At 38.5% G+C, this 14769-nt stretch overlaps 1 protein-coding gene and 1 long non-coding RNA gene across 2 annotated transcripts; both read right to left on the bottom strand.

The window, feature by feature from the left end:
* Positions 1 to 2401: 2401 nt before the first annotated feature.
* Positions 2402 to 2814, bottom strand: LOC125263362. The gene is made up of 2 exons (XR_007183809.1): positions 2754 to 2814; positions 2402 to 2476 (listed from the first exon to the last, which is right to left on the bottom strand). It is a non-coding gene; the product is annotated as an uncharacterized LOC125263362 (long non-coding RNA).
* A 2863-nt stretch (positions 2815 to 5677) lies between these two features.
* LOC125263359 lies at positions 5678 to 6967 on the bottom strand. Its single transcript, XM_048182374.1, has 2 exons — positions 6739 to 6967; positions 5678 to 6650 (listed from the first exon to the last, which is right to left on the bottom strand). Exon 2 carries the CDS (start codon positions 6639 to 6641, stop codon positions 5883 to 5885), a length of 759 nt encoding a protein of 252 aa, XP_048038331.1. The 5' UTR covers positions 6642 to 6650; positions 6739 to 6967; the 3' UTR covers positions 5678 to 5882.
* Positions 6968 to 14769: the final 7802 nt, after the last annotated feature.

The following is a 14769-nucleotide window of genomic DNA, read 5'->3' as shown; positions in this document are numbered from 1 at the left end:
TGTGGAAAGTAGCAGATCGATTGACTGTCCCTTTAACTCAGTGACATCATGTCGGATGGTGCGAAGGGCCATATGCTCTTCCCTACCCACAAGTCCTAGCTGCTGAACTGCTGCTGGAAGAACAATACTCCGCTGGGCCCCGTCATCCAGGATAGCATATGTTGGTACAGATCTTTTGCCTTTCCACAGCAGCACTGGGACGACTTTCAGGTAAACACGTCCTGTTGAGCTAGGGGAAGTCAGATATGCTCGATCTCCAGACGTCGTAAGTAGCACAAGGTTGGGACCATCTTTGGCAATGGAATGCAGCACACTGAGGTGTATATTACCACATTCTCTGCAAGGTTTCTTTAGCGTGCATTCCTCACATTTATGACTTGTACGTCCACATTTCCAACATCTCTTACTGTCCTTTATCCACTTGAAAATCTGTTCCTGGTGAGCGCTCAGTGATTTCACTACACTGCGACAAATAGTGCTCTTGACTTTTACAGAACAGACATAGACGTTTCAGCTTCTTAACTGATTGCTGGGCATGAGCAGGCTCTGTATGGGCATAATTTACTGTACTGACCTCTTTGGGTTGGTTGCTGCCATGATACACTGCAGTGAGTCGAGTTTGGGGCTTCGGAATGGGTTGACGTTCTCTACGTGGGACTTGAACTCTCTCAGTCTGGTAGCGCTGTACCATTTTAGATGACAGACGCTGAGCCTCTGCTTTCACTTTCAACCAGTCAGCAAGATCATGAAGGTTATACGGGTTGAGGCTGTCAGTGCTCAGTCTGCCTCGTAACTGGAGGTGCTCAATAAAACTATCTCTGTAATGCTTGGGTAGCTTACTGAGTAGTCTGTCAACATGCCCCGTGCAAGTGAGTTCTCGTCCCTGTGGCCCCTCAAGTGACATCAGCATGCCTACTAACAAGTCAACATTGAGCGCAAAACTCTGGAAAGCCTTTGCATCCCCAGCTCTAATATCAGGCGAATTTAACAAAGATGCAATTTCACTTTGAGCCAGCTGATGAGGTTGGCCATACTGACGTTGTAATGCTGTCATAGCTGCTGCATAGGGTGCAGGATGATGCCGGCATGCTTGGACGATAAGCCTTGCTTCCTCCAGGACTAACTGTTCCATTAACACCCTATATTTATAATGTTCAGTGAGCTCAGTGTGAGGATTGAGGAGATTATCCAAAGCCATCTTCAGATCTGTAAACTCTCTCTCACTATCATTCACAAGTTTAGGTAATGTTGGGATTGGAACTGGCTGGAGTGGAAGCGCTGCAGGTATTGGCTGGTAAACAGGGGTTGGAGGTAGTGGCGGGTACATTGCTGGAGAGCCATACCAGGTCTGTCCTGGAATGTGAATAGACGGCTGAGTGACATAATACCCTGGGACTGATGGTGGAGGTCGATATGGGTCTGGCATGGTGAATGACTGCCATTGTGGTTGGCATGGAACAGTAGTCTGTAACTGATAGACAGGTGGCACACAAGTGGTGTGGGCTGTTGTAACTAAAGGCAGCTTCACTGATGTAACAGTACGTGGCAATGATGAGGTAAGTTGGCATGAAGGACGAAAATCTAGTGTACTGGATGAAGTTTGCTGATGCAGCATTGCATGTGGAGCGGATGAAGGTGAGACACCAAGATATGGCGCAGTTCGTACCATATGCGGCATTAGGCATCGTTTGTGTCATATGCCATGGAGCTGACTGTTGAGAAATGTCTCGGGTGACTACAGCAGCATGGAATGGCTGAAGTGGGATAGATGGTGTCGCAGTAGCTTTTGGTCTGACCACAGGTGGTGAGATGGCTCTAGCCTGTTCTTCATCACGGAGTGAAGGTGAAACAGCACCACTGCTAAGAGACTCACGTTCGGATAGACTGTGATATTCTCGCTGAACTACAGGTGATCTAGAATGACTATAGGATCTGTCATCATCTAGCTGTCTTGCAAAAACACCAGATCCATTATCAACGCTGCCCAAATGACCTGTAGCTTGACCTACTCCATACTGCACCAGAGATAACTCACTCATAGGAAGCTGCTCCACAGTCGAGACTGGCTCGGCCTGTCCACTGAGGTTTAGCTGTGATGCTGGGTGATTCATCCTTGGCTGGTGGTATGAACTGTCGTACAGCGCAGGGTCTGGTATGAGAGATTTAGGCAATGTTATGTCATAAGCTTGCAGACGTGTTGAGAGCTGACGTGCTCTGGCCTGTGGTCGAACAGGATGTGTGGTATCAGGAGAGTAATATTGGCTCCATTGCTCCATATCACCGTAATGAGTGTAGCATCCGGCTCGAAGGACCAAAATGAAAAGAACTATAACCAATAATATAGGTAGGTGAATGCTCATCCACTACGGGGCTCCGGTAAGAAGCGTGACAGGAGACATGGAACAGTTCAACTCTTTATATTTGTTTGCATATTTGGCATCATTCAGTTATGTGCAAGGTATTAAATGTGGTCTTTCTGAAATGAACAAAATAAAAATATACATCAGTGTATGTCCAATAACATTAAGTTACATAAACAAACAGTAACACACTACTGACAAGTTATGCATGTACCAATGTCACAGAGAGGGGATTAACAGCAGTGAACATATGCACGTGAATCACTGTATATAGCTCTCATATTATAACATAGTGCACAATGTAAAATTCGGTTGCACAAACTGAATATTTAAACACAACAACATAATAAACATGTATCACTTATAATTTGTATAATTAAATAATAAACTTACATTCAATCACGCACATTAACACCTGAAGAAATGGCGGAGCAAACGGCTGGCAAAAGTGAAAGTAAAAACACAATAGCGGAATAGCGGAAACTAGCGCCGCCCAGTGGAAATACACTATAAGATGTTTCATGACAAAAGTCCTTCCCGTATACTCTTACAGGGAATTTAGAACAATCAGACTAGGTAAGCAAGCAAGAACAATAGCAAAAAATGGCAGATGGAGCAATAATAACTGACATGATCCATGATATCATGATATTTTTAGTGATATTTGTAATTGTCTTTGTAAATGTTTCGCATGTTGCTAATGTGCTGTTAAATGTGGTTAAAGTTACCATCGTTTCTTACTGTATTCACGGAGACAAGAGTCGTCGCTATTTTCATTTTTAAACACTTGCAGTCTGTATAATGCATAAACACAACATTCTTTATAAATCTCTCCAACAGTGTAGCATTAGTCGTTAGCCACGGAGCACAGCCTCAAACTCATTCAGAATCAATGTAAACATCAAAATAAACACTGTACTTACGCGATTAGACATGCTACATGACGAACACTTTGTAAAGATCCATTTTGAGGGTTATATTAGCTGTGTGAACTTTTTTTATGTTGTTCAAGGCAAGCGCGAGCTCTTGGGGCGTGGAGCACGAGATTTAAAGGGCCACACACCCTGAATCGGCTCATTTCTAATTATGCCCCAAAATAGGCAGTTAAAAAAATGAATTAAAAAAAATCTATGGGGTATTTTGAGCTCAAACTTCACAGACACATTCAGGGGACACCTTAGACTTATATTACATCTTTTTAAAAAAAGTTCTAGGGCACCTTTAAACTAAGAGACATGTTTTTTTCTGGCTGCTTTGTCAGTGTCAGTTCATTGTGAATAGTACAAATCATGGCATAATATTCCTCAGTGCATCACAAACTAATATTATCAGTTAGCCTGCTGTAGTCAGGAGGCTACAGTGCAATTTCATTGAATTTTTCCTGTTTTTACCACCTTCTGTACGTCTGTTTTTTCTCACAGGTTCCAATGATAAGACAAGGGACACTCCAGAGGAGTGAAACCCGCCCTTGATAACAGAAGAGGAGCATACAAAACACGGGAATATAATCCACATCAATTCCATCATCATTTCAGTTCCCAAATTACGACATAAACCACAATGGACTTCTGTAACAAAAAATGGGATTCTCTATGATTTTGCTTATTGTCTGGCATATTTTCCCCCTTTTTCCCCTGCTTTCTTTTCACATTAAACATTGCAAATGAATAGCGCCTATTTTAAAATAAACATTATTTATATAAAAGCTATATTGAATTGAGAATATTATGTTTATTAATTTGAGGTTCTGACGTACTGTAAGAAAATAAAATAGACCCTTTTCACATTTCTGTGCTTCTCAGAAGCAGAAGTCAGAAGAAAGATGTCATTTTTACCATCACTCCCACAGCTGCTGTATTAGAAACACCTTCACAGCAGCGTTAACTAGGTTTTTTTGTAATTTTTTGCAAATGTAATACAATAATAAACTAATTATAGTGTTATAAATGTACATACATTTTTTAAAGAAGAAAATATAAAAAACTTTGTGAGATTTACGATATTGATGACCGCTAAAATGCGTCATCACAGTTTGTGAAAAGGGTCTAGTAATGGGTGGTGCAAATTAAGTTTATTTCACTTGTATTTTAACGTTCCTTCAGTCTTCAGTATTGAAAACACACTGTCTGTTGGGCATTTCTAACATCAGAATCTTTTTACTGAGCTTTACTGTAAAGGTTTGGACTCAGTCAATGAAGAACATGGAGGCTCTGTTGTTTTGCCGTGCAGCAACAAAAGCATTATACTTGAAGAACTGACAGTCCTCTGGAGACACAACGACACCAGGACTGTACATGATATTATCCAAGGAGAAGTTTCTGTAAAGGAACAAGATCCAGCATACAAGAACAGAGCTGAAGTTTTACCTGAAGAGCTCAAGTAGGGCCAGATCTTTCTCAAACTCACCGATCTTCAGCTTTTTGATAGAGGAACGTATCTCTGTTTTGTTCCAGCTGTGAGACTTTATCACAGTACACAACTGGTGGTCAAAGGTGTTAATACTCCTAATTTTATACATTTGGAGTTTCTATGTATTTGCAATCTAAACAGAGTTGGTTTAAATAGTCAAACATGTACAGTATTGTTTTTGCATGCCAGACAGCACACATATTTTGCTGCTAGCAAAATAACTAATAGTTATAATTTTTACTCCTAATTTTTTTAATAATTCAAGAGCAGTTCAAGGAACTCGGTGAAATCAGGAAGTGCTGTCGAGCAGATCTTTAGTGTGAAAATGTGCAAACTTTCCTTCTAATTCACCTTTGAATGATCTAGCTGGTCTGACCATATAATCCAATACTTTTTCCTAAAAAAAATTCTTTTGTTTTGTTACTGCCTTTTAACAGTCCCAAATATAAAATCTTCTGCACAATGCTACAATGTTACTTCAGCTTCTTCTTGTAGTGTTATGTCTCTTGTCACCTGATATGATCTGCATTGAAGTTTGTGCATTTCGTTCATGTTTCAATTGAGGAACTTCAGTTTCAAAGTCTGTAACTACTGTATCAGTGTGATATACCCATCACATATTTTCACATATTAACTCTTTACGTAAGAGAACAAGTCCTAATCCTAACATTTATTTCAAAGTCCCATTTTTTTTTTTTAAGCAGAGTCTCTGTTCTTTTGATATATTGCATGTTCAGGTAGTCATACAACAAAATATTCTGGGAGCCATGACATTTTTGTGAAAATTAACAAAAGCATTGGCAGTGGCTGGCAACTTTTTAAAAAAAACAATTCTGGCAGGAAAAGAGTTAAATTATTTGATGTGCGAAACCTAGTTATGATTCACAGAAAACATATTTGCTGCTTAGTTTGCATGAAATCAGTCATTTATTGAGAGAACAGTAAAAGAAGAAGCAAAGCAAAACAGAATGGCAAGAGATTCAGTTTAAACAATAGTTGTAATGTACAGTAATATACTACTGTAATATATAAGATTACTTGTTGAGAAAGTGTGATCATTATTATTTAAATTCCTGTTGTCTTGTTATGAATAGCTCTAACGATTTTGCAACCCTAACTAACTTCAACACGAACCCGAGCTTGGCGATCTAAGCTCTCCCGGAAGGCTCTGCGGATGTTGTCTTCCGAAACTCCATCAGCCACAATGATCTGAGAAATAGTGGTGCTTTCACGAGGTGACCGTCTCCTATTTCTCTGGATCTGCAGGTTGTAGTACCTTCGATTGTTGCGTGGGAAGGAGCCCTGCAAGTCAATACGTAGATCATCAGATCTGATCAGATTAGATGTTGCCCGAGTCCTCAAGTATCCATTGTTCCATTGATTGATTAAGCCTAACGCATCGTCTCTCCACTGTCTGCCGTTTAAGATGTTAGCTGGCTCCTCAAAAAAGTTTGTTACACGATTATTCTGGTCACGCACAGAGGCAAACGGCACCTGTCTCTTGTTGCGATGTCGAGGGATGATGTGAGTGACTTCTCCAGTTTCAGTGATCTTCTCGTTGTCCTTCACCAGCCCACAGTATCCCCAAGTAAAGTCATTAATTCTGCACCAGTAGAAGTCTTCTCCATGCTTTCCACACGCACTGTCAGCTCTGCACTGCCTGCCCATGTAGTCCATGTTCTCCTGAGGTGAACAGTACAAAGTTTGGCTCCGTCCATCTTCATCAATAGTCTTGCACTTGTACTCACCACCGTCCGGCTTGCAGTCTTCTTCACACTGCGTTCCATGATGGGTCAAGAAGGTTGTTCCAGCACTCAGCCACGGTGAACAGAAGAGGAAGAGCAAAATGAGAAAGGTGTGTAGATGTTCCATTCTTTCTGTCTGGAGGAGAATGAAGTGAAGAGTAAGAGGCAGCAGTAAAAGGACATGCTGAAATAACATCATAAACGCATGGCATAAGTTTACATACCCTTGAATGTTTGGCCTGATGATATTCACTCACGTTCACAGAAAAGGCTACTGTTAGATTAATTTTTAGGTAGACTATCGAAAGCCTCAATCAGTCATCAGCTGATAACGGCGCTTCAGCTCCTGTGATGTGTGGCAGCAGCAGCTTGAGATCTCTGGAGATTGATCAGGCAGACACAGAGACGGTGTAATACCATTACATTCTCAACTTTATTCATGAAGATGGTTCATATTTATACACACAATATTAGGAAATAACATCCAGGATGTCCTGGGCATCCAATCATAGTACTCAGATGTCAAACCTCACCATATTTGGCATATGAAGGCGAGGCATACAGGCTAAAATGCTGATTTTTCAATTTTGGGGCTTTTAGTAAAGTGTTGTTGTTTTTTCAAACTAGTGGTAAGAAAACATCTGAAAACCATATTTATTTTCATTTATTTTTTGGCACTTAAAATACATGTTTTTAAAGGCCGTTTTCTCAAAATGAGTTTTTTCTCCTATACACTGAGCCATATACTGTATCAGAAGCACTTACACACACCAAACTTTACAGTTTTATTCCTATCTATATTCTGAAGGTTTTCACAGAAGGATTTGTTCATATATAATTTGCCAGATTATATACAACATTTTATTTAAAAGAAAAACCTGTGCCTGTGACACTAATATGTTCAAAAAATGAAACAGGAATTGTGAACCTGACTTCATCCAATGCTGAGATTTTTACTAGAAATTTATGCAAATTAGTGCATTTTTAAGTAAATAATTTGCATATTTAAACATAACATTTGAGAAAACTTGTAGTACAAAAAATGTTTGCATTTTGCATTGTAATCAATCCACTGGAGAAGTATGGTAATATTATTTTTTTTTTAACCCAGTTCCCCTGTCTACCCTTAAGAAATATAGTAAAAAGTATGAGATGTGCGTGAGTAAATGTATGTATGCATGTCTTGATTTTGTGTGTACAAGGTTCCTACTTCTTGTTTTGTCTAGTTGTGTACACGATGTACACATAATATAACATCATGGAAAGAGGAAGTTACACACGGGCAGTGTCTTACACAAGATCCATCTACTTGGAGCTGCCATGGTGTGAATTTCGAATAATAAGAAGCAGCTGCTTGATAAAAAACCCTCATATACGGGTTACAACATTTACTGACGAAAGATGTTTTTTCTGGAGTTTTGAGAGTCCCATATAGGCAGAGACTGCAGGCTTGTTGGACTGTTTTCTCATGCGTTCTGTCTAGAATCACAAGAATTGCTTCCTCTGTTACATTTTTCCACCATTTAAATTTTTTATCGAAGACCTATTTCTTTATCTCCTCCTAGGCAGTCTGTTCACGTGGAATTAAATTTGATATGCAAAAACTTATCAAATGAATTTTAGGACTTGAGTTTGGCCTATGAAGTCCAAACTACAACAGTGTGAGTTTTTGTGTTGCACATCGAGGACTTTATTTGTTAAATGTATTTAAATTGTAGTTAATTCGTTTGTATTCTTATTGATTAAAAACTGATCAGCCTCATATGTTTTCTATCCACATCTTGCAGTTTCCATCCAGTTTTTTTAGCAATGTCTCAAAATTTCCATAAAATATGTGGATGAAAACATAACTAGCATTACACAAGTTTAACATCCAGATGTGCTTGTGAATAAAGATAAAATAACGTGAGTATGAGTGATAGAAGGACAATCTGTCACACGACATTGTTATTGAAACAGTGAATTGAGCTGATATTGTGGAAGTTTGCAGATTTCAAACAGCGCAATTGTGCTGAATTTGCTCTAACAGCTACAGTGAATAAAACAAACAATGAGGACTGCTTACTGTATATAATGAAGAAAGATTCAAAGTTTGAAACTGGAGCACAAAACCGGATCTCTTGTCATCACTTCATCACATCTAAACACTATGGACATTATAAACTACACATAATCAGCGACGGACAGAAGATCATTCATACAGCCATTGTTGCTCATGTGAGATTGAGTTTTTCAAAGTAATATTGATCAGATCATAAAAAAGGAATATAGTTTTATGCAACTTTTTTTTTAAACCATTATGCATAAAACATTATGCAATTTTGCTGCAAATTTGACTGTCATAATTCATTTTGAATAGTTATTAGTAGTTGAACAGTTATTTTAGATTGATGGGAGCATGAAAACACCACATTTTTACTTGCTATGCTTAATAGTGTAATAATGTATAAAGGCAGTTGTGTTTCTTTTTTATGTTTTTGTTTTACCTCTTTCCTTCAGTGATTCTGTTTGTTAACAGCAGGTGTTCATCAATAATGCTCAACAATCACTTCATATTCACTTAATTATCTCACTGCAACACAGCTTCAATGTTACTTTTACTCTTTGTAGTGTGGACACTACAGGATGTTCCTGTGGGAACATGAAACTGACATGAAACTTTTGATTGTTAACATTGTTGAGATTCATATGCTGACTGTTGATGTCTATGTGTGTTTAAGTGAAGCTCAAAATGTTTTATGCCCTATATGATTTAAAAATCCTTTAAAATAACTGAAATATTACTAGATTTCATGCTGTAAAATCAGAGATATTTTAATCAATAAATATAAAATCAAAGATTAGACACAGAAATAGATCAGCGAATCAGACAACTCCAAGATGATTATCACAACAGCCAAAAGCACTTGATCAACTTTCTCTTGGCTTTTTCACTAATCACCATAATGGTAACTTTATTATTTTCAATAAAGCATCAACATTTAAACCCCACTTAATTCTCAACAAGAACTTCTGTACATGTATGAAAGAAATAATATCAAACTGGTTTGTGAACTGGTTTCACACTCAGTGTGTCTGAAGTCAGTTGTAGTTCTTGTGTTTCTGCTCGTCTCTTCTCTTTTTTATGATCTTGTTTTTTTCTGTCCTTCAGTGATTCTGCTAATCAGGTGTTCATCAGTGTCTGAATTCACTCACTTCTTTTCATTCACTCTGAATACTTTTCTTAGAAATGCAAGAGCAGTTATTCATGGAATTAGATGGAACTGGTGACACAAGATAATGCTACCGCTTATCTCAACACCATTACCAGAAGTTTTGTTCCACATTATTAAGAAAGTCACAGTTCTCATGCAATATGGGGAATATTGCATGAGAACTGTGACTTTCTTAAGCAGTAGCATTATCTTGCATCGTTATCCAATTTCATAAATCATTGCTTTTGCATTTCTAATAGAAAGTCTTCACTGATATTTCATATATTCCTAACAAAAATGGCACCTAAATTGTCAAAAAATAAAGGAGGGAAAGCACCTAAATCAGATCGGGATGAAGGGCTCTCTGGCTCCACAGACCACAAGGAGGTCGAGTCTTCAGACACATAGACATTGAAGCTAATTAAACCCGCAAACTTAGTTAATATCCTCCAAGCAATTATGTCATTAAAGTCTGATTTTTATGCGAAACTCAAAGCTGTGTTAACCATGTTGACGGATGTTAAGAACGAAATAGGTGACGGCTCTGCTAGACTGACAGAAGCAGAGGAGAGAATATCTCAGACCGAGGATTAGGGATGGGTATCATTAAGTTTTTAACGGTATTACTACTCTTACCGATACTGCTTATCGATCCGGTACTTTAACGGTATTCTTATCGGTACTTTTTGTTTATATATATATATATATATATATATTATAGCCTATAAGAGCTTAATTAACTTTGCTTTATATTATATAGTGTCTGGCATTTATGGTGTTTTATATAAGATACAGTAAGAACATGAACAAAGAAACAAACTGCCAAATACAATAAAACAAAGACACAAATGAAATAAAGTGCTTTTATTTGTTCTTGTGTTCATGTAAGTAATATAGGCCTAGCCTATAAAATAAATAAGTAACCAAATGTAAAATAACATTGCATGGTTTTCACAGTATAAATTAACATATTAAATCTTATTAAAGCTAACTATATTCAGAAGAAGTGCTGTGAGTGTTTTTCTCTTTGCATTCTGTTGTTTAACACTGATGGGCGTCAGAAGATGACTGCTGTCACTTTAAGACAATATATTAACACACATCGGATTTTCTCCCAGCTGTTCATGTACACTTACGATGTAAACTGCGTTTAAGTAGCTAAACACGCTCCAATCCGGTCATTTTAACATACTATTGTGTATATTTGATCGTTTGGACGTGCACCTGAAGCACAACGTGTAATTTGTTTGTCTATTTGCGATCCGTTTTGAAGCGCGCGCCGCAATTCAGCCTGAGGAACAGCGTCTCTTGCGTGGATTATTGTGCTTTCAACATTTTAAACGTTGATGATAATTATCAAACCTTTACTGCAATTTAGCAACAGTAAAGACTGCATTTTACAACAATCACCGACTGTGCTGATTCTTACGTTATGTTTGAGTTTAGGGAGGAACGAAAGCGCACAGCTGTGAAGAGAATGAAGGTGTGCTAGACGAAACGTGGCTAGTTTTTAATAGTTTTACCTCAGATATGTTCTTTCTGATCCTTAGAAGCCACAATCGAAATAAAAAATAAAACTAGCTTAATATCAAAGCACAGGCCTAAAGTGTAAGCAGACGTTTAGTTGTTTAGATCTGTCCTCCATCGTCACCATTAAACAGGGATTTCATGTGAGCGGCTGCGCGTGCTGTAACTCCGCTGCGTGAGCGCGATCTCTTTTCATGCGAAAGCAAAAATGCATCAGACAAATGTCCTAATATTATTGCATATAGAAACAGCTGGCGACTCTGGCGAGATGGAATCTGCAAGATAATGTCTATATAGCAATAATAAATGCACGTGCATTTTATTCATAATTTCTCTAGTACCGATAGCAGAACCGTTAATGTCAGAGCTTATCGATACACCGGTCTTTCAAAATTTAGCCCCGGGGTCAATTTAATACCGGGTTTCGGTACCCATCCCTACCGAGGATACAGTTAACAAACTGCAATCTACAGCTAAAATGTTGGATGACAAAATAAAGTCGCTGTCTGCTAAAACCAAGCGGCAACCTCCCCCAGTCTCTCGTGAAGCCAATACGGAAGTGACTTAAACTGCAATTCATCGACTGGCCGCTAGGGACAGGCTCCAAAAGAGAGCAGAATCTCATTGAGTCCCATGTTAAATTGGCCAAGTTTATAGCAGAAAAAAACATGTTTATAAGTTGGTTCAAATTGTGGTTTTGGTCTATACTGCTAATTTTGCCCTTCATGACAACTGTGAGGGGGTGAATTTTTTTCTAACTCATTCGTTTAAATTATATTAAGCCTTAAAGTTCTGCATAATTAAGGGCGTGGTCACTTGAGTGACAGGTAGATGCCGCTGCTGTCTGTGAGCCGTCACTTTACCTCAGTTAATTCCAGCCGCTGGATTTGGCATCTCAGCCGTATTTCTGTATTATACTTTGGACACGGCTCATTTGTTTGTTAGATACGATCGTGAACAGTTTTACAACATACAGTAAGCTGCTCAGATTGCATCCTTTCTTGAAGAACGATGACAGAGAGCAGAACATTGTGATGCAAATTGGATATATCAATATTTCATGGACAAAAAGTAATTTTTTGTCCAAAAAAAACTTTTTTTTTTGTTTTGCAATGGACTATTTTACCCAAATGCCACAGATTGGATTCATCTCGCGATCTCTATTTCATTATAAAGGTATGAAGTCCCATTTTGATTTTCCATGTTGTTATTTGCACACGTACCCAACACTACTGGTGTTGGAGCATCTATATCTTAAAAAACACTGCAGATTGACAGTAAACCTTTATAACTTTCTGATGATAAAACTTATCTTCATTAATATTTTAGATCGTATCTAAGATAGATAGATAGCTCCTTTGCTGCTAACATGGTCAAGTCAAGCTAGGCGGGCGTGGTTTCAGCAACCAGTCACATCAGCTCAAACAACCTCCTCGCCTCTTTGCCCATTTTCAGTTATCCGGGAGTGACGTGCGGTGACGCGCAGCTAAGATGGCCGCGGCCTCATTTTTGCATCAAAACTTCTGTTCAGAACTCTATGGGTGACGTCACGGACACTACGTCCATATTTTTTTACAGTCTATGGCTAAAACAGAAAATCTGGAGAATAGCAGTTGGTGTTCCAACATAAGGCTGGTGGGGCTGCGGGAGAAAGCTGAAGGCAGAGACGTGTGTGGTTTTCTGGGAAAAAAAGGCTTCCTGATGTGTTGGGGATGGAACTGCTTCGCTTTTCGCTCATCACTGAATGGGCTCACATAATCGCAAGTGTTAGATCAGACAACAAAGCACCGCAGAGGGCATTAACAATAAAGATCCTCTAACTATAAAGACAAAGTCAGAGTATTGAATGTGGGCAGAGAAAAAAGAGAGGTTCTGTACAAAGGCAAGCGAGTGATGCTCTTTTCTGATTTTCAGCCGAGGTCAGCAAGAAATGCCAGCGCTACAACAAGGTCAAGAAAAAGCTCAGAGCGAAAGGTCTGGATTACAGATTCATCTCCCCCTCACAGATACAGGTGTCTTTCAAAGGAACTTCATACACTTGAAAACCCTGGAGAAGCCTTTTTGGACAATCCACCAGGGTAGAATCAAATAGAAATGTGGTGAGTCACTGGATTAACAAACTGGATTAAAATGTAATGCAAAAGACTTTAGACTTAGATAATGGCCACCCTATCCACTTGTTTTGATTTTTGAAATTAATAATGTGGAACAAGCTCTTTAAATAGGTTTTACATTTACATACACTGTAAAACCTTGCTGTAAAATACGTCAAAATTCTTACAGTAACATACTGATGTGTATTGAGTCAATAACTAAAGAGGTATTCTGCATTTGTGCACTCTAGTGTTGAATGTGATAATTGCAATTGCGCAGTAAAAGACGTGTTCAAGCTAAGCTCCGATCTGAGTGTCTGTTTTACTGTTATGTAAGTGTACAACCATAACAGAACTGGCAACAACATTTGAAAGGAAACTGTCGTGCAGCAAACTACAGAGACTGGAAGCAATTGTGTCTTGCCTACCTCAAAAGAGCTGCCGAAATGTCTGCTATGGATGGTGGAGGGCACACGTAGGCCCAACGAATTGTGAATAAACTGCATCAGAGTTGTGTAAAGAAGATATACATTAATCAACTTAAACAAAAGAAGAAGCGAAAATGTCTGGGTGTGTCAGACAAATGGTTGCATTTGACAGTATGGTGGAAGACAGGGCAACATATGTGGAGAGAGTTGAATAAATTAATAAAAGACAAGGACCATGAGCCCAATAAAAGTAAACACTGATCACCATAATGGTAACTACAAACAAAATATTTTCATTCAAACATCAACATCTAAACCAATGATAATTCTCAATATGATCTTCTGTAGACGTGTGACAGAAATAAAGTCAATCTGGTTAATAATAAGTGAAGCTGGTAATGCTGTTTGTGGAGTTGTTTAATCCTCCTCTATTGAGATCTTGAGAGATTTAATGTCTTCTTTTATCCTCTGTAGATTTCATCTAAGGCTGTGGCTAGAAGTCTGGTTTGTGTTCTTGTTGTTTCTCTTTCCTTCAGTGATTCTGCTTGTTAACAGCAGGTGTTTGAATGTTTCAGGAATGTCATACTAATCTTTAAATGATTTCTATTAACATTAAGAAATTGGACATTTTAACGTTTCCATAACCAAAACCGAACATTTGGAAAACGTTCTTAGGATAAATTTTGTTGGGTAGGTACTTGACGTTACTAGTTTAACTACATTTCTCAATAGCGTGGTGGTAGCATAAGCTGTTTTCCATCACCATACATGGACCTGTGTAGCCGACAGAAGTACTTCTGTATAACGGTGACTGCTTCTTCGTGTTTTACGGTGGTTGGGTTTGCTTCTGTGGTTTAAGTTGAGTTGAATTTTAAATTACCATACAGTTTATCCTGCAGAGAAGGGCCTAAAATAACACTCGAGAGTAAAAATCGGTGTTCGTGAGTATATGAAACTGTCAGTGGTCAGATGGCCGGTAAAATTTTTATGAATTCTGACAATGCAATGTTGTG

Source organism: Megalobrama amblycephala, linkage group LG2, assembly GCF_018812025.1.
Source record: "Megalobrama amblycephala isolate DHTTF-2021 linkage group LG2, ASM1881202v1, whole genome shotgun sequence".
Classification (NCBI taxonomy): domain Eukaryota; kingdom Metazoa; phylum Chordata; class Actinopteri; order Cypriniformes; family Xenocyprididae; genus Megalobrama; species Megalobrama amblycephala.
This window is presented reverse-complemented; position numbering and strand designations above follow the sequence as displayed.